Genomic DNA, 19607 nt, shown 5'->3' on the forward strand with positions numbered 1-19607 from the left:
AACTTCCCGCTATATACTTGCGTGATATACATATGTGCAATTAAGGCAAGAATCTCCCTTCGACAACAAATAACAATTCACTCGGTCACATATAATGACAATGGACAAATTAAAGTACTCGCACCCATGCATTTATGCTGATCTTGCAATAGGGGCAGCAGGTACAATTATAACGACCTACATAAATTAATTATTATAATTATGATAAACTTTATTTATTGGGGAGTAATGACATGTTAAGCCGAAGGCTCCTATTGCAAAACCCTAATTTATTTCTTTGAGAGATAAAGCACATTTACAAACAAAAGCATCACAGAAAAATTCTTTACAAGATACATAAATCTTATGACCGGGCTGGGTGTGTTGCGTGGTGTCCTGGGCAATAGTTCCTTTATACAAGAAGACACAACACGAATATACCGCAGTCTTCTCAAATGCGTACCCCGTACTTTATACAAGCAACACGCACATACATGGGAGATAAGAGAATAACCATTTCCATAACTTTCTGTAGAAGATGCAACATGCAACGTCAGGTCATTAATAAACATTAAAAACATCAAGGGACTTAATACTGAGCCCTAAGGTACTCCGTCACTTTACATGTATTTGATAGGTGTCGTATTGCATGATCGTAAAAGGCGAAATCTTAACTTTTCTCTTCTTTCTAACTACAATTATCCGAGTTCTTTAAATAAAGATAAAGAGGGAATTCGGCCGGGACCTGCGAAGTACTTCGTATTAAGCCGGGTTGTCGAATTATCTGAGTTCGTATCAACCAAGTTCCACTGTATATATGTTTCTGTTTGTAGATACCACATCAGTTATGATTATGTACATAATGAAGTCGTGCACTATTCTTAAATGTTTCATAAAAAGATGCCCAAAACAGAGGGAGCATGTTTTCAACATGACAAAATCTCGGCATATTATTTTGTGAAAAGACATTGTTTTCATATTGAAAAAAAAACCATCAAATAAGGCGGAATTTCGATTTCTGTGTCCAGGAAATTAAGCTTCGAACTAATGGGATATATTAATTACATTAATTACACAAACGTTAATTGCAAATACGTTCTATAACAAATGGTAGTCCGATAAATATTTTCTAATGTTGTTTCGTGGAAAAAACTATTACAGTAATTGCCACAATAATGGCGGAAACTAGAAAAATGAAATGTTTAAGCTTATACGGAACTATAAGCGTTTAAGTTAAACGGAACTGGAGTCTAGGTGTTAGATCCGTTTAAGGAAATTTGTGTTAAGGACATTAATTCTGTGCTGTATTACTTATGGAAGCTTTAGGTTCGATTCCTGTATATAATATGTAATTGAACATGCAGTTAGAGGTAGGACTCCTAATAAACGGAACTCCGCTCGTTGGCCAGTATGTTTGTTAAACGGAACTCGGGTCTGGTTCCTAGTTCCGTATAAGCTTAAACGGAACTCGGGTCTGGTTCCTAGTTCCGTTTAAGCGGAACTCGGGTCTGGTTCCTAGTTCCGTTTATTAAACGGAACTAGGAACTAGGAACTCGCAACCAACTTCAGCCCTCCAAAGCTTCATAGTATGGCCGTATGATTGTAATTCTCAAGATGGTGGTATTTTTTATGGTGAATTAAATATTGAAAGCTCTTCTTTATTCGTGAATATGGACATTACGGCACAAACTTTTAAGTCACATACTGATAACAGGCGAACAAGTCTTCTGACACCCTTAATGCTGAGCGCTAACAACCACTTTTATAGGCTATGGTGTGTCCAGGGAACTTATAGTCTACCTCACAGAGGCGAGCGCTCAACCGAAGGCCAAAATTAAAGCGTTGTCTAGGGACACATTAGGAATCAGTTGTAAAGAAGAGAAAACGTAAGATCCTAAATTTAGTCTTATTTTCGAAATTGTGCTAGCTATTGTAACTAGGTAACTATACACATTAAAAATATATCCGTAAAACAAATTCTACATTATTACATCAGTTTCAATAACACTTGAAGCAAAGATAATCAGGTCACTTCTCTTTACACATGTTTCAAAGTAACTCTAACTGTCTACTGGATCAAAAATCAATGAAATTGTAGATGTGCATCAAAGGTATTTGCACTTTTGATGAAGTTTGTAGGTCATCTGACCCGAAGGGTTGGGATGACCTATTGTCATCATGCACCGTCCGTTGTCGTGCGCTGTGCACATTGCGCCGTGCACAGTGCGCCGTCCGCCGTGCGTATCCTGTTCATTCAAACGACTTCCTCTCAATAACCAAACGGCCAGGGGCGCTGATATTTGACCTGTAGCATGCTGGGATAAAGGGCTACCAAGTTTGTTAAAGTAAACGACCTTGACCTTCATTCAACGTCACAAGAGTAAAAAAATAAATCTTTAAACGACTTCTTATCAAGAACCAGAAGGTCAAGGGTAATGATATTGGGCCTGTAGCATGATGGGATGAAGGGCTACCAAGTTTGTTCAAATGAATGACCTTGACCTTTATTCAAGTCCACATGGATCAATTAGATTTAAATCTTTTAAACAAATTCTTGTGAATAACTAAGAGGACTAGACACCTGATATTGGACCCGTAGTATCCTGGGATGAAGGGCTATCAAGTTCAAATGAATGACATTGATCTTCATTCAAGGTCACAGGGATCAAAAAGGCTAAAATCGTTAAAACGACTTCTTCTAAAGAACTAGAAGGTCCAGGGTACTGATAGTGAGCCTGTTACATGCTGGAATGAATGGTTTCCAAGTTTGTTCAAGTGAATGATCTTTACCCTCATTCGAGGTCACAGGGGTCAGATAGGCTAAAATCCAATAAACAAATTCTTGTGAATAACTAAGAGTCCTAGAGATCTGATATTGGGCTTGCAGCATGCTTGGATGTAGGACTACTAAGTTTGTTCAAATCAATGACCTTGACAATCATTTAATATCACATGGTTCAAAATGGTTTAAATCTTTAAATGACTTCTTGTGAATAAGTAAGAGGCATAGAAACCTTTTATTGAGCCTGTAACATGCTAGGATGAAGGGATACCAAGTTTGTTAAAATGAATGACCTTGATCTTCATTCAATGTCACAGGGGTCAAATAGGCTAAAATATTTAAACGACTTTGTTGTATAATGCTAATAGTCAAATGACCGTTAAGGCCTATTGGCCTCTTGTTAATTCTCTCGTAAAATATCGGATGTCTTATATGTTCACAAATATTTGTAGAAGACAAAAACAATACCCAGCAATCTGTGCAATCGCTTGCAATCTTATTGGAAGATATTATGTATAGAAATCATATGCCAAATTAATATTTAATTAAAAAAACGAACATACCACAGTCTCCTAAAATTCGCACCTCGGATTTAACACTCGCTATACACAGCATACATGGGAGGCTGTCCTTACATGATCCTGGCTATTAATAGGATATTAATGAATCAAACTTTTTAACTTTCTATTCAGCCGATTAGCCACACCTGTGTTTTCTGCATTTGATGTTAAGACAATATATACCAGCATTATTACTAGTAAGTCAAAAGTGTTTACCTGCCTTTTTTGAGGTACTGGAATATACTTCAACTATCAATGATGGAGAATTCGGTATGTATTTATTTTATCTTTATAGAAAAAATAGACATTTTTGGTATGGAATTCGAAATATAAGAATATTTACGAGGACTGTTTTCATCTCTAATTATTGTATAGTGACAACTAACACATATAAAAGAAAAGTAGTATTTAATAAGTGATATATATTAAAATGTAACAGAAATTGACGAATATCCATGTAATGCTTAAACAAGAAAAACGTTTAATAAAGATGTGTGCAGAAATCCATCATAAAATGAGCATGCATGTGGTCAATAAAATTTCAATTCAACAGCTGTGCATATTACTTTAGATCAGTAGCCAACCGTTATGATAGGTAATGCTTCATTCATGATTGTCATAAATCTATTATATGTTTGCATATTACAGAGTTATCTACTCATGTAGGTAAGTATTGATTGAGGTGTAACCTAGCGTCATATTTTCCCGAGAAAATGACGTCCATAGATATTCCGAATAATGGATATATAGATATCAAACTATATAATGCATGTGCCTTTTGTCAATTCCATTTGAAAAGCAAGTCAGCCCACAATTGGCTGCCAAGCTTATGGTTTAGAAGTACAAGGATTGGTATCTGATTCCCAGTTGCAAATCAATAAGTTTGGGTCAAACACCAAGGCCCCACAGCTCATGGATTGGTTTTCACCGTTGACGCACATTATATATTTGTGACAGTCATTGTTATCAGGGTGAAGCGTCCCAGTATTTTCATCCGTGCATTCTGATACTTTCTCTTCGACTACATCATCAACATCGTCCTGAACGTCACATGACCCAATTACACAGGCGGACATCGTGGTGTCCCATATGGTGCCAGGAGCACAGTTCATTTGTATGGCATCTCCGTTCGAGCAAAGGTAAAACACTGAACAGTCAATTTCATCAGCCAAAAATTGACCGTGGTTGTCTGCGTTACACGGCGACTGAACTTCATCTTCACTAACAGCTGAAATAAGCAATCAAGATAGGAAACAATAATATGATGTCATATTTTGAATATGTCGTCACAAAAGCGATTTGCACTTTTGTCATACAATTTTCATGACCTTGTTGAACGGGGAAGTTACAAATGTTTAATGTAACAATTTAATATCAGTCAGAAAAAAATGTAGACATCATACATACCTCCACAGTCTCCCTCGACGCACACGCCTGATTCATCGTCAAAATGGAGGCCGGCTGGGCATGGCATAACGATGGGGTCAGAGTTCGTGTCACATCTAACATAGTCCCCACAGTTCCTGGGGAGAGAGGAACTCACCTTATCTGTGGCTTCACAGGTTTGTTCTGGACAAATGAATTACATCATTGAGATATTGTTATACACTTTATAGTAATGAATGTAATAATACCATTTGTATATCATACATTTCAAGATCAACAATTGCTTGCAAGCATATTAAATATTCATGGCAATATTCATATTAATGAATTAACGAATATCTTTTTTGAAATGTTTTATTACTATTAATGCAAAAATACAACTAACAAATATATGGGGTTTTTTTAAATGTTAAAAGACTTATTTTGAATTGCTTACTGCTTCTTTCACATTCCGGAAGTATTGTTCTTACCAAGACATGCCCCTTCGTAGCAATCCCTAGTTTCAGTATTAACGTTGCTGCCAGCACAGGGGACACCGCCATATTGAGCTGTAGGACATTCGCAGACTCGGGTTTGTGTACCGGTGTGGTTACACTGTGTTGAACATTGTGTCCAGCTTAGTTCGTTAAACTCGCACCAGGCACCGTCAACTATAGAAAGAGACCAGTGGCACATTCCATATCTTATTCTTATAGTTAAATCGTGGGACTTGTAATTGCTTTTTCGAGACATTGATTTTATTTTTATAAATGACAATTATTTGTTTAAAATCATATTGATACCACATAATTTTGCTAATATCATCTATATATTTAGCCTCGTTAAATCGAATCTGCTCAGTAGAACTGGAAATCTTTTTTTGTGTGTTTTATCTCGGACACAACTTCACACTCAACGTACCTAGAATGTTCGATTAGCCAAAAGTTTGAAAACTATCATGAACTTTGAATGAAAAATTCCCAGGATTAACAAGTTTATCTCAAATAAATATCTACGATCAATTAATGTAACCAGAACAAATACCAACGATCAATTAATGTCACCCAAACAAATACCCACCATTAATTAATGAAACCCCCAAAATACCCAGGATTAATTAATGTAACCCAAAAAGATACCGAGGTTTACTTAATGTAACCCAAACAAATGCCCACGATCAATTAATGTCACCCAAACAAATACCCACGATCAATTAATAAAAAAAAAAAAAACAAAAAAAAAAAACAAAAAAAAAAAACAGAGGATTAATTAATGTAACAAAACAAATATCTAGGATACATTAAATGTAACCCAAACAAATACCCAAGATTGATTATTATAACCCAAACAAATACCCTAGACCAGTTAAAAGGTAAAATGAAACCAACATATAACCTGTAAAGGTAGCTCTTGAAACCGCAATGAAATTACAATTTTGCAATCAGGTAAAGTAAAATTATTTTTGTCAAGGAACACCTGCCGTCAAGGAATACCTGACGTCAAGGAATACCTGCCGTCAAGGAACACCTGACGTCAAGGAATACCTCTCGTCCAGGAACACCTGCCGTCAAGGAATGCTTGCCGTCAAGGAACACCTGCCGTCAAGGAATACCTGACGTTAAGGAACAACTGCCGCCGCACAAATGTTAAAGGTCTAAAGAAGAATCTGGTAGCAATCCATTTAACAGTCAATATAAAAACATTTGCATCATCGAGCTTACTTGGACAAGGCTGTCTATTGCATTCCTCTATCTTAGTCTCCATATCCACTCCTTCACAATCCTTTCCATTATATTGGGGAGACGGATTTGTGCATGTTCTAGATCTGGATAATGATTGCTCCCCACCACCACAGGAAGTTGAGCAGGCTGTCGGCATCCATTCATCAAATTCACTCCACCTTCCGTCAACTTCAAAAAAGAAACAATAACTACAATCTTATAGCTAAATTTCAAATGTTAGGAATAACAAAATCACCAACTGCATAACATGATATTTCTTTTTTTTTATGGTTGCTCTGGAATCATGTTTTTATAGTATTGTTACCATATTCTATCTATTCTATCCACAAAATGAAAGGCCAAGCCACGTAAGATAGTACAATGTATCTATATGCCAAAAGTCTTTTAACCGAATGTTACAGGAGAGTGAGTGTTTGTTATCATTACGTATAACGCGCATGCATGCGTCTATATTTCAAATGCATTATAACTTCAGAAAGTGCGCAGTGACACAAAGTTAATCATTTGAATAATTGTCTTACTTGGACATGGGTTTGAATTACAGACTTCCGTTTTATACTCGATATTGTCGCCATCACAATCCTTTCCGTTATGTTGCGGAGAAGGGTTAGTACATGTCCTAGATCTAGATAATGACATTGCCCCGCCACCACAGGATACGGAACAGGCGGCAGGTACCCAATCTCCAAACTCCGTCCATCCTCCGTCAACTGGAAATGCAAAAATGACACAAAGAAATCACTGGACAAAATTCGTAGCATTGAAATTGTCTGTGGAAGGAATGTTTCCAATTTTACTAATTTTTACTAAATTTCGTACAATTCAATTTTTCTTCTAAACGTAAGCTTATGGTGATGGGACTATGTTTCAAAATCAAGGATTTACTGTATAAGTAATGTGCCAGAGGTTAACTGATGCGTAGCATAAATAATTTGAATGAGAAATATTTACAGGACTTGATTAAACCACAATTCTTCTTGCAAACGACCCATTCTGCTTGTTTCTGTTTAATATGACTGAAGGCAATGCCTTAAAGGGCGCAGCCAGATGTTTTAATATGAATCATGCACGGCATAGGAAGAGCGAAGCTCTACTTGTTTATTTTATTTTCTATTTCATGTAGACGACATAATTTGGAAATAAAAGGACGCACTTTAAACTATAGAAGTATATGTAATAATTATCTAGCATAAACTAAAAGAAATGAACTCAAAGATTCGGATTTCTCTGTGTCCATTCAAGGCCTGGAGTGCCGCGTATGCGAATCCTATGATTTCGCGCCATTTGGTGACGTTATGTGACGTCATGATTCCTTGTGCTCATCTTCGCCGTGGTGGATATTTTGACTGCATTCTATAGCTTTTAATTTTCAAAGTGTTATTATCATTATTTAAAAATAATAAAAAATGTTTAATTACTCCTGTTATGCATTTGCATTAGTGATATATATATATTTACTGGGGAGAGCAGTAACGGAGCAACGCACAACCTCCCCATATGTATGAAAAAATGGCGGCCGCAAACTGAAGTTGTCAGTGTGTAGGATTGAATTTTGAAGATTGTGCTTTTTCTTATATTCGTGCATTTATTACCGTAAAAGTGCTTCGCACTTCGTGCCCTTCGGGCACGAAGGGCTGCGCCCTTCTAAAATCTAGCTAATTATGCTAAGTTTATAAATGTAAAGTCGGTCTTGCCTGGACAAGGAATGGGGGAGCAGGTTTCCGTCTTGTACTCCATCGCATGACCTTCACAATCCTTGCCATTGTGTTGCGGTGGCGGGTTTGTACATGTTCTTGACCTGGACGAGGTCTTTATACCATTACCACAAGAAACAGAGCAATCTGCTGCTATCCATTGTCCAAAATCGGTCCAGCCTCCGTCAACTTCAAATTAAAGAAATTGCATGATCACACCATTGACAACAATACGTATAATCTAGATAAGACCTACCAGTCATCTTTATCGGAGATATGGGAATTACTGGCTTTCCAGAAATGTAGAGGACTAGTCTTCTAATAAATCGAGAATACCGATGTAATGATACCAGAGCTAGTATCAGGTACAGAGACAAAATGTACAAGTCTTACTGCGTATTGTACGAGATACATAAGTTCAGGATTTTGTAATGAAATCACGATATGTGATATGATACTTCTCCTCAATGATATTTATAGGATCTGTTATCATCTCCTCGAGAAAATTCCCGACGGAACCCAAAACGACGAGTATAAACAACAAAGATACTAATTAAAACTACATTTGTACATGTATATCTGAAACGTTTGGTATATTTTTGATTTCTTACAATGAGCCATCTTATCCACGGGTGATGTAATTTAAGGTAATCTTATACGCGTAAATCTAGCTAATTATGCTAAGTATATATGATTGTAGGCATTAATGTAAAGTCGGTCTTGCCTGGACAAGGAATGGGGGAGCAGGTTTCCGTCTTGTACTCCATCGTATGGCCTTCACAATCCTTGCCATTGTGTTGCGGCGGAGGGTTTGTACATGATCTAGATCTGGACGAGGTCTTAAATCCATTACCACAGGAAATGGAGCAGTCCCCCGCTATCCACTGTCCAAAATCTGTCCAGCCACCGTCAACTTCAAATGAAAGAAATTTCTTTTAACAATTGACAACAATGCATAATTTTAGATGTGACGAGATCATTATATCAAGACGATAACACGTGTTGGGGGGTTAAACCTCGTCATTTTCACTGCACTCCCTTTATGTAATCTTACCAAGCGCAGTTTGCATTCATACAGTCTATGAAGTTCAAGCGTTTATTATGACGTCATTATCATTGTGACGTCACAATTGTCGTGCCAGCGATCACAAAAACGGCTGTTCAAATGGCTGTTGTATCCATGACAATAACGAATGATTAATTCATCATACATGCAGATGCAAAATCCTTTCGGATTTCATCATAAAATTGTAGCCAAATGCAACTTTAAGCATTGAACGTCTTTCAGTTTGCATTCTCAGCCAATATGAATGCAAACAGAGGCAGATGCCTCTGTTTCAATGTAAATGTACAGTAACAGTATTTTTGCAATACAGTGGAGGAACTCAACTAATTGGAATATCCACTGAAAGAGGATACCCGTGTGTTTCAAGTTAATTAGTGGGTTCCATGGTTTATTAGTGTCCGCTGCGGAAACATTCTCGATTTATCGAAGAATCTGTGTTTATTATAGCAATTTTCCTTTGTTCATTGGTCAAAATGACCAGTAGAGTCAAAATTGTTCATCATGAATCCATGATATTGTAGACAGTAATCAGGAATTTCACAGAACATAATTAGAGATCCGTGATTTTTCTAACTTTATGTTACCCTTGTAAATGTCATCCAAAAAGATGCTATCTAAAATAACAACAGAATGAAAAAAAACCCGTAATGTTACCCGTTTTAATGATTTTATTTATAAGCGCTCCGTCTATGAACGGTTATCATACTGTAACGAAGCCTACAAGACGTGCTCTTACTTGGACAAGGGTCGATATTATGTGCTTTCGTCTTGTACTGAAAATGGATACCCTAACAATCTTTACTGTTATATTAAAAAAATTAAGATACTAAGTTAATATTTTAAGACATTTCAGAACCACAAAAATAAGAATAACATGTAACAGAGAACAAAAGTATAATGTAATTGCATACGGACTAACTTCATGGTTTATCATATACATGTATTAGTTTAAATGTATTACAATCATTCTGACGATATACTTGATTATTACGTAGTAATCTGAAAGTTACTTGGACATGGCTGTGTATTACAAGCTGTCGTCTTAGACTCAGTGGAACTGCCCACACATGTTTTGCCGCCATTCGCTGGGGATGGGTTGGTGCACGACCTTGACCTTGACAAAGTTTGGTATCCTCCACCACAGATCTTGCTGCATTGTGACGTCACAGTCCACGCACTGTAGTCACTCCAACCACCATCGACTGTAAAATGATAAAACAATCGGATTAAATGATACATTAATAATCTTATTTCAAAACATACATTGATCTCCATACCGTCCTGCATAAAGTCAATAAACTGCTTTTAAATTATACTTTGAAAGCCATTCCGTTTCGTATAAACTAGATAAATTTAAAGCAATGTTACTTATGTCACACAAATTTTGTTTATGGTACTTTTTGAAAACGTTGAAATTTCTGGTTCTTTTTCAGTTAGCACACTGGTCTATTTTTAAAATCCAATTTTGTCGTGATAAAAACAACCACTTCTTGATAAAATAGTTTTGGCACTGTGTTGTTTTAGTAAGATTAATTTAAATAGGTATTTACCTATCTGATTAAAACAATGTCCTGATCTCTGCGCCGTTCCGCAGAAAAACAACTCTGACAGAGAGTAGTTTATATGAGACGACGTGGAGATCAATTGCAAAATGAATAAAAAAGGGACATTTTCCTGGCGTATCATACATGTGTGATAAGGGCATATCGTATTTAGAGACTAATATGATCGATATGACGGCTGATAATCGTGATTAAGAGAGATTTCGTTCCAGTGTTTAGAAATTAAGTATTATAGAATATAAGATTAAATAAAAAACAAAAATGCTAACATTGGAGTATTAAAATAGCATCTGTTCAAATGATGTTGGAAGTGTAGGCTTACTCACCGCATGTACACATCTTTGTTGCCGACACCTGTCTATAGAAAAGAGAAAGTGTTAAATATATAATATACAGTATTTCTTTTAATACCAGATCATGAAAGACAGGATGATCTTAAACATCGATCGCGACAGTGTGCCAGTAAGGCATTGATAATTTATGTGATATTTTTGTTATAATACTACCTTAAGATAGTTAGTGATGTATGGTCAAAAGTGTACAACTGCGTGTACTTCTGCTCAGTAGTTAAATATGGAATTGTAAAATAACGACAAAGATTTATAAGTTGTCTTTCTGGCTTCCGCCAACATATTAAAAACAGAATTTTCTTATATATTTGTAACAGGTGCTAAACACATTGTTAATGCTTCATATTTATTATATGCCCAACATTATTAAGGTATGAAATTATTAATCTCGAAGAAAAATTATTTGTTAGATATCCATATTACCTCGTGCACCGGCTCATGCCCCAGAAACCGCAGTCATAGGACGTCCGACTGTACGTAACACCGCATGGACAACTGTTGGTTAAGGGAACATCTAATACAGTATACTCAACATTTCACAAAGATTCTTCTAAATCTGGTCTTATGCACGTTATTCTTGTATTTACGAAATCACTATATACGAACATCACGAAGTGGTTTGGGGTATCCAAGTGGAAATATTTGTGCTAATAATTGTTAGTGTAGATGTACTGGTAATAGACTTGAAACAAATATATTGCTCTTATTATCAGCTTACTAGTAAAGCAATGCAAAATATGCCACCTTTCGTATTTTGCTGCTATTGCTAATTGGTATCAAGGTCGTCGCAGCGAATTCAAATCGATTAAAATTATTAAAGCATTAAGCAAATGACCAGAAACTAGTAGTGTTGCTAAGCAAAAGCTTAAGTAAGATTTAAAACGAAGCGATTCCAGTAATTCGTATTTTGTATAATTAAAACATGTAATTTCCGGATAAAATGCGAAATGACATGACGCCTAGCAAAGTTAAACGAATTAATTCAACACCAATTATATTCACATGAAGACTAAACTGGGAGATACCTGTATAAGCTAGCCTGTTGTTTGATCCTTTTTCATATATTTCATGAAATCAAATTTGATGAAATTGAAAAATTTAGCTGTCGATGTAACATTATGTAAAATAAAACCCAAACAATTAACAATTATTTGTGTAATTATTCCAATCAAGCCATACCTGTATGTTGCTGCTGTTGTGAAAGGCAGCAGACAAATAGCAAGGCAGACAGCTGTCAATAGAAAACTCTGCTCCGACATCGTTGAAGCTCAAAATGTTAGGAAAAATAACTCGCTAACCTATTTTATATCTCGCCTTCAAATGCTAAACTGATTCCAAAAGCGATTTAATTTCAATTTAAAGTTTACTTTTGTTTAATTTTCTTTAAAAATTTCTTTGTTGAACAATATTTGTTTATCAAAATATTGACACCAGCGCTAGGAGTTGCTTAAAGATTTGGCACTATCATGGAAATCCAACTACACCAAATATCGTTAACACCGATGGTAATTGTATTTAATGTTGACCATAAATCGACAAAAGGTCAAGCATTGGCGATATTGAAGTATAATAAGTACACATGTCTGACCGATTAAGCAGTCTGATACGTGCTGGCATGAATTTTGATATGCCTGAATGTGCGGTCAATGGATTTATTGTGAATGAGTGATATTTACAATTAGTAAGTTTTCCGTAATTCGAGAGATAATTTCCAGACAGTATTCAACGGTCACTCCAGACACTGCCTTAAGTATGTACCAAACGGATAAATTTCTTTCATTTGGTTTCGGAAGTTATTGGTATATTTCATTACCCTACATATAAATGTTTACACTATTTTCGCCCAGATAAACAACATACAATAAACGCAAATATTAGTACAACACATCTTTCCGTATGCCGTTTATTATCGAAATTTGTACCTGTAAATTGATCTTTCTAAGTCCTAAACTACTTTCCCTTCCCTTTGCCTAAAAGTTCAATTATGAACGTTTTATACTTAATAATTTTACTAATTTCAACGGATAAATGAACGGAAAGAATCAAATCGGAGTGGATATATAGAAATTTCAAGCTCAAAGTATCTTACATACACCAAAATACTTTCAGTTAAAAAAAACTTCTGTATGAAACTAATGTCACATTTCTTATTAGAATTTTTTCTCTTGATGATTCTTATTTTAAAAAAGTTTCAAAATTCGCCAATTTCAACGGATAAGTGCTAGGATTAAATAGGTATGTTACAACAGCAATTTTGTTATACGCCTAAATGTGTAAATCATGAAATTACTATGTGCGTAATGTGAATAATACCCGTCAACCACGTAAAAACCCTTCGGACTGTTCTGGGTCTGTCAAAGATAATTATTCTTATAACGATGTCATCAAAAACAGCAAGAAAACAATCGACGTATATAAATCATTTTGACCAAACCATCAAAGTGAACAGATTTATTATAACCATCTCAACAACATGGCAGGCTAAACAACCGTTAACAAAAGCTACTATCCTGGGATGATAGCAAAAACCAGGATGGTAGCAAAACTGAAGGTAACTATATGGATAGTTATTGCAAAGGATTCAAATTCGCATCGTAGCCGCAATACACGAAAAAGGGGCAACCTGACATGCAGTGTAAGACTTCAGGGAATTTGGCATCCAATGCATTCCACTGACTCTCCTTTTCCATTCGAATTTTTTCCCGCTGATACTAAAGGGAAATCTGACATGTATTTTCAGATTTCTACACTTTTCATAATCGCCTTCATTTATCATTTTCACAATTCCACAATCTCTTGGGGGGGGCATACCGGAATAAGGTTGTTGAAAAAGTTCAGTCTTCACCACCCCCCCACCAGTTTACTGGATCGATATCAATGATAATTCACAGAAATGTTTGGTACCGTGTGTAGATGTGCATACAAATGTTATTTTACCAAAATCTTTTATGACATAGTAACTAGATCATTATACACAGGTTTTTTAAATTAACCAATATATCTTTAGGTTTCCTGTCAATTTTGTTAAATCGTCAAATGGTGTAACATGAATATGAATATTCCGCAATACACGAAAAAGGGGCAACCTGATATGCAGTGTAAGACTTCAGGGAATTTGGCATCCAATGCATTCCACTGACTCCTTTTCCATTCGAATTTTTTCCCGCTGATTTTCAGATTTCTACACTTTTCATAATCGCCTTCATTTATCATTTTCACAATTCCACAATCTCTTGGGGGGGCATACCGGAATAAGGTTGTTGAAAAAGTTCAGTCTTCACCCCCCCACCCCCCCACCAGTTTACTGGATCGATATCCATGATAATTCACAGAAATGTTTGGTACCGTGTGTAGATGTGCATACAAATGTTATTTTACCGAAATCTTTTATGACATAGTAACTAGATCATTATACACAGGTTTTGTAAATAAACCAATAAATCTTTAGGTTTCCTGTCAATTTTGTTTAAATCGTCAAATGGTGTAACATATATATATATATATCTTGACAATTCTTCAATAATTGTTACCACGGAAACACGGAGGAATAGTTTGTTGGTTACAACAATCTCAAATAAGATACAGCGTGAACTTCTTAAAGATACGAAAATCGTGGTAGCAGGGAAACAGTATGAAAATGAAAGTTCAATATAATGCATATGTTAAATCCTATAAACTACTGTAAATCACTAATGTTTCGCGAGTTCATAATTTTGCAATTCCTGATCTCAAAATGACTTTGAAATTAGAAATTGGAAGTCGGAATCAAAACGAATGACACTTAAGTCTGTGATTTATACAAATATTCGCGAGTTACTTGTATTTGAAATCGCGAACGACTTACCTCGAGTCTCAATACCAAAACAAGCTTATTGCGAAATAGGTAATTTTCAGCATAACACCATAAAACGTTTAACTGAAGCTTATTGTACTTGAAGAAGCAATAATTCTTGTCGCACGTATGTATATACTGTACGCATGTACTAGATTTATATAACAATATATATACCCGTTATTTGGTTGCAAGGGAAACAACTCAATTGCTTAAAGAATGACAATTGAAGGTAATGTAAAGTTGAATTAATATACATAATGCATTGTATTGTTTAATTGCTAAAATGAACGTGTTTTTCACTTATTTAACAACAGGATGATATGGTATTCAATGAAAACATATATTGTCTTTTCTCGCACTCAAATCGGGAAATACGTTTTATGATATTGAGTTTACGGATATTCATTACAGGAAGTTTCTGTGTCAATTCTATTTTGCGTCCTATTAGTAGCTGGTCATTTTGTGGAGAATGCATGCGTTAAAGATGGGAGAAATCGCGGAATACTGAACCCTATAGCCAGCAACCGGCAAGTACCCCCATGCAGACCCTGGAAGCGTGGTCACGTCATATCGCCGCCTCCTCATAAAAAGTCATATACAAAATATATTTTTATTTACAATCCATTTTTAAGAAAAAAACAACATTGATACAAATGCATTTACAATATAAAAATGTTCCTTTTACAAAACGGAAATAACCGTATGTAACTTTAAAAATCAAATAAAAACGTCACTGAACAGGAAGTTGTCTCAAAAACAGAAATAATCCTTTTTAAAGTCAACAAAAAAACAAATAAAACTAAGGATAAAGTTCACACGATATTAGTGTCCAATGCGAGGATATATGCATACCTCACCAGTAGATAAAATGGGGACCCCTGATGTTTGTTACCAAGGTATTCTTATCTGCTGGGGTTAGGATGTTCAGATATGAAGTGTAAGGAAAACAACATATCTTGTCATTCCCTGACTGACAAAAGCCGGTGTTAAATGCTCGTCTAGATAGAGAAAAAAACAGTGCAGCATATCAATGGCTACTTTGCTGCTTATTATTATAATCCAGTTGTTCTTACAAGGTAAGTAAAACCTGCTACTGATTGAAGTATGATTACATATTATAATCGTTGTATTACATTTCTTCATATTGAAATATAAGATAGTATGGTGAAAATATGTAGTATTTTTCAACCGAGTATTTTCATCAGTTTTGATATTTTGATATTGACCAATCAAAACACAGTATTATAGTGGAAATATAGTTTTGGGGGGAATATATTCTTTTCAATATTAAACCAAGATCATAATGATACCTGCATCTATCCATTTTTTTCAATTTTACTTGTTGCAGCATAAATGTATTAAATTTTATTATTTTATGCGAATATTTACATGGCTGACGCTAAATTAGCAAATAATGACAGGAAAGGGGGGAATTGATAGGTATCGTGGCAGAATGAAATAATTGTACTTGTATAAATAGAGTCTAGACGTAGGACAGAGACGTATGTTTCACACCACCACACTCTAGTCTAACGGCTCGTGGCATATTATTGAATACTTTTGATAAATTTCATATCACACAGCCACTCATGCAAGATCGTCTTGATCTATGTATGGCTGCCATTTTTCATTGCCAATCTGCTGTCACATTGGTGGGTAATGTATACCCAGTTCTGCCTCTTTAATTATCGAATGCTCCCAGCACGTCATTAGTTTGGTTTGCTTTATCTATGTTGACGTCCTATAGGCAGGTAGTGTGTTCCGGTGTGTGAATGTCGGTATGTTTAGGAAGGCTGTGGTGTATTCGTAGTGTCTCTCCTTGTAAAAGGGGACCCCATGCCATTTTTATGTTGCTATTGTAATGACAATTGCCATCGAAGACACCGAACAAGTAGGCAACAGCAAATTACATTATACTGACAACGGGCAATCCAGTCTTTGCTGAACGCTAAGCAGGAACTAAAACTACCATGTTGATAGGCTATGTCGTATATCTGAAAAACTCTCACCTCAAGCCAAGACGCGAGTTGATATCAAATTAGAACTGAACGGGCGTACACGTCATTTAATTGACTCTATGTATATCTTAAATGCAATAAAAACTACATTTGAAGAATCCTTTTTCTGTTATGTCACTAACCTTATTTTGTTTCTAGTCTTTCAGTACACAACCAACCATATTTCATTTTTAGAAAAATATTCTTTAAAAAAAAAAAATAGTCTGCTTTTGATTATTGTTACTATTTTCATGTTTTTGACTAAGGGTATACGGCGGATGTTGACCCTTGTGCCACAGCAGTCGACCTACACAGGGCCGGTGACAGGGGCACTAACTGTTCGGGTATCCAGGACCAAATATGTGACCGATACGCCATTGACCCGACTGTTTGGTACAAAGTGCCATCACCTTCCAATGTCGACAATCTGTACAAGGATATGGCTACGAATGCCCCCGAACTTAACCACTGTGGTACATCATTCCCTATATGGCTGAACGGTGAGTGGTCAACACGATTTATTGACTTAAACTTGTTCAAATATTGTGATTCATGAGGGAATTTAAAAAATATATATGTTTATTTATTAATGACAGAGTATTTGAGTTTTAAAGAAATACACATTGAAATAATGTCTAGAATTCAAAATTACTGAAGGAAATATCCAGATGTACACATTCATTTAATTAGTGAGGTATATTTTTAATGTTGTCTTTAAAATCAGAATTAGGAGTATACCATGACGACTAAACTCACTACCTAAAACAGTTATACCGCCGATATTTGCAAAATCAAATAAAACTAGATTTGATCGCGATCAAAACACGGGATTTCCATCCAGCAAATAATCATGTTATCGATCAGATGATCATTTTGATAATTTTCTCTTTGCATAAAATCGAACTATCTTTAATGAGCGAACAAACGGTCGAAAGAACGAACAAACGCACTCCCGAGTGAAAGAAAGAAAACAATAACTATCGAACGAAAATAACAAACGAACAAAAAAAGAAAGAAAGAACGAATATAATAATTACATACACAATGTATCTGGTTGAACACGGGTATCAACGTGTCCTTCATTCCATCCGTCTTTTAATCGGACTGTGTACACTTCCGGTTACAGACATATGCCACGAACATACTTCCATATTTGATTTTATTAACTCAGACAAACAAACACACGAACACATGAATTAATGGACAGACAGATTGGACAATCACGATACGGTGATCACAATTTGCACACATGGACGAACAAACAGCGCTGAAAAAGTTGAAAGTTAGAACGCATTACGATGAAATAAATATACACATAAATAACACATACATGAAGTGGAATATTTTTTGCCTGCTGTAAAGATACACAGTAAAATCTCAATTAGTCGAAGATGAAGGGACTACCTTAAAAAGTTCTTCATCTAGACTTCGACGCATAAACTGTCTAGACAATGCACCAAGTTGTTGTTAGTTGATGTTATCACTTAAAAAGTTTTTAAGTTTTGAAATTTTGTTTTCAAATTACAATTTTATGGGACTCACGCAATAAAATCAACTGAATGGATCACTGCCTGTCGTGTGAAACATACATGTGTATTGAACGAATCACTGCCTATGATGGGATATTAAAGATATATACTATATTTTTAAATGAAATCTCATTTTGTGTGATGTATGTGAAAGGAAGCCGCCATATTTTAACAACCAATTTTATGTGATTATTAACACGCAACACTGCGCGGGTGTCAGTTCGCTAAACCTGCCTATATTATTAGGCTTTTAAAATGTGTTTTTGCCTAATATATAGTTAGCTCGCGATACCTCTTAAACGTGAAATCGGAGGAAAGATTTGGCCTACGCTACGTCAGCGGCATATTTCTAATGCATCGTCCATACCCCGCTGCCCCCATGGTATATCTCATTTGTGAAATTAAACAACTCTGCACAATGAAATACTTCTGAGACCCTTCTATTTCACACATTTGTTATGGCCGCCGACTACACATTTAGTTGAGTAAACGGCAGCAAATCACCATCGTTTCCGGTTTTATATTTAAAAAGCCACGTGTAGTTGAGAGGTAAACAAAATGCCAGCCATGTGTAGGCCTGTAGTGAGCTACATGTAGATGCGGTACCGCCGCCGTGTTCAATTTAAATGCTTGACAACATGTCGTGTATGTCGACCGTGATTCCACTATAACAAATCTAAGTGGTTGGTATTTTGTTTCGTCTCAATAGACAGTCTATTAATCTGTCTGCTCGTACGAAATGACAGGACACACACTGCGTACAGCACGCACATACTTTGAGATATATTTCATTAAGTCAGATAGACAAACAAAACAAACCCACGAACAAACGAATGGACAGACAGACGGACTGAATGATGGATGGAGGGATGGACAGGCAGACACGCACGATATACGATTTCAATTTGCACACAAGGACGAACGAACAGTGCTGAGCCAATCAGCGGGACTCTGGTGAGAAAAACAAATTCCCAATTTTAATGGGATTTGAATTGCCATATTTGGAGGGCTATATTTCCGCCATTTTCGAATTCATGATTTCGAAATTATAACCCTGTAGAGACAATAGGCCAGAGTCTCAATTTACAAAAAATCAACACCCTACATTAAATAATAAAGGCGCTACGAGGCCACAGATTACGGAAT

The 19607-nt window shown here is 35.8% G+C and overlaps 2 protein-coding genes across 2 annotated transcripts in view; one reads left to right on the forward strand and one right to left on the reverse strand.

The window, feature by feature from the left end:
* Positions 1–3715: 3715 nt before the first annotated feature.
* LOC138314565 (coadhesin-like) lies at positions 3716–12500 on the reverse strand. Its single transcript, XM_069254959.1, has 11 exons — positions 12280–12500; positions 11524–11595; positions 11077–11108; positions 10199–10390; positions 8847–9035; positions 8123–8311; positions 6950–7138; positions 6408–6596; positions 5178–5357; positions 4729–4890; positions 3716–4549 (listed from the first exon to the last, which is right to left on the reverse strand). The coding sequence occupies exons 1-11, from the start codon at positions 12357–12359 to the stop codon at positions 4149–4151; spliced, it is 1875 nt and encodes a 624-aa protein (XP_069111060.1). The 5' UTR covers positions 12360–12500; the 3' UTR covers positions 3716–4148.
* Positions 12501–15277: 2777 nt separating this feature from the next.
* The window catches only part of LOC138314566 (uncharacterized), a 41290-nt gene continuing 36960 nt past the window's right edge, over positions 15278–19607 (forward strand). The window contains exons 1-2 of the mRNA XM_069254960.1: positions 15278–16011; positions 17199–17432. Of these exons, the coding sequence (XP_069111061.1) occupies positions 15966–16011; positions 17199–17432 (280 nt within the window). The 5' untranslated portion in view covers positions 15278–15965. The remainder of the gene's footprint in view (positions 16012–17198; positions 17433–19607) is intronic.

Source organism: Argopecten irradians, chromosome 2 (assembly GCF_041381155.1).
Source record: "Argopecten irradians isolate NY chromosome 2, Ai_NY, whole genome shotgun sequence".
Lineage (NCBI taxonomy): Eukaryota > Metazoa > Mollusca > Bivalvia > Pectinida > Pectinidae > Argopecten > Argopecten irradians.

What these genes read in the sequence shown, in the direction of transcription:
- LOC138314565 (XM_069254959.1), bottom strand. Translation starts at nt 12,359, where the DNA reads ATGTCGGAGCAGAGTTTTCTATTGACAGCTGTCTGCCTTGCTATTTGT. An exon ending in GGCATGAGCCGGTGCACGAG is followed by an intron (nt 11,109 to 11,523) that starts GTAATATGGATA and finishes TCTTTTCTATAG; the next exon opens with ACAGGTGTCGGCAACAAAGA. An exon ending in CGTCGAGGGAGACTGTGGAG is followed by an intron (nt 4,550 to 4,728) that starts GTATGTATGATG and finishes TGCTTATTTCAG; the next exon opens with CTGTTAGTGAAGATGAAGTT.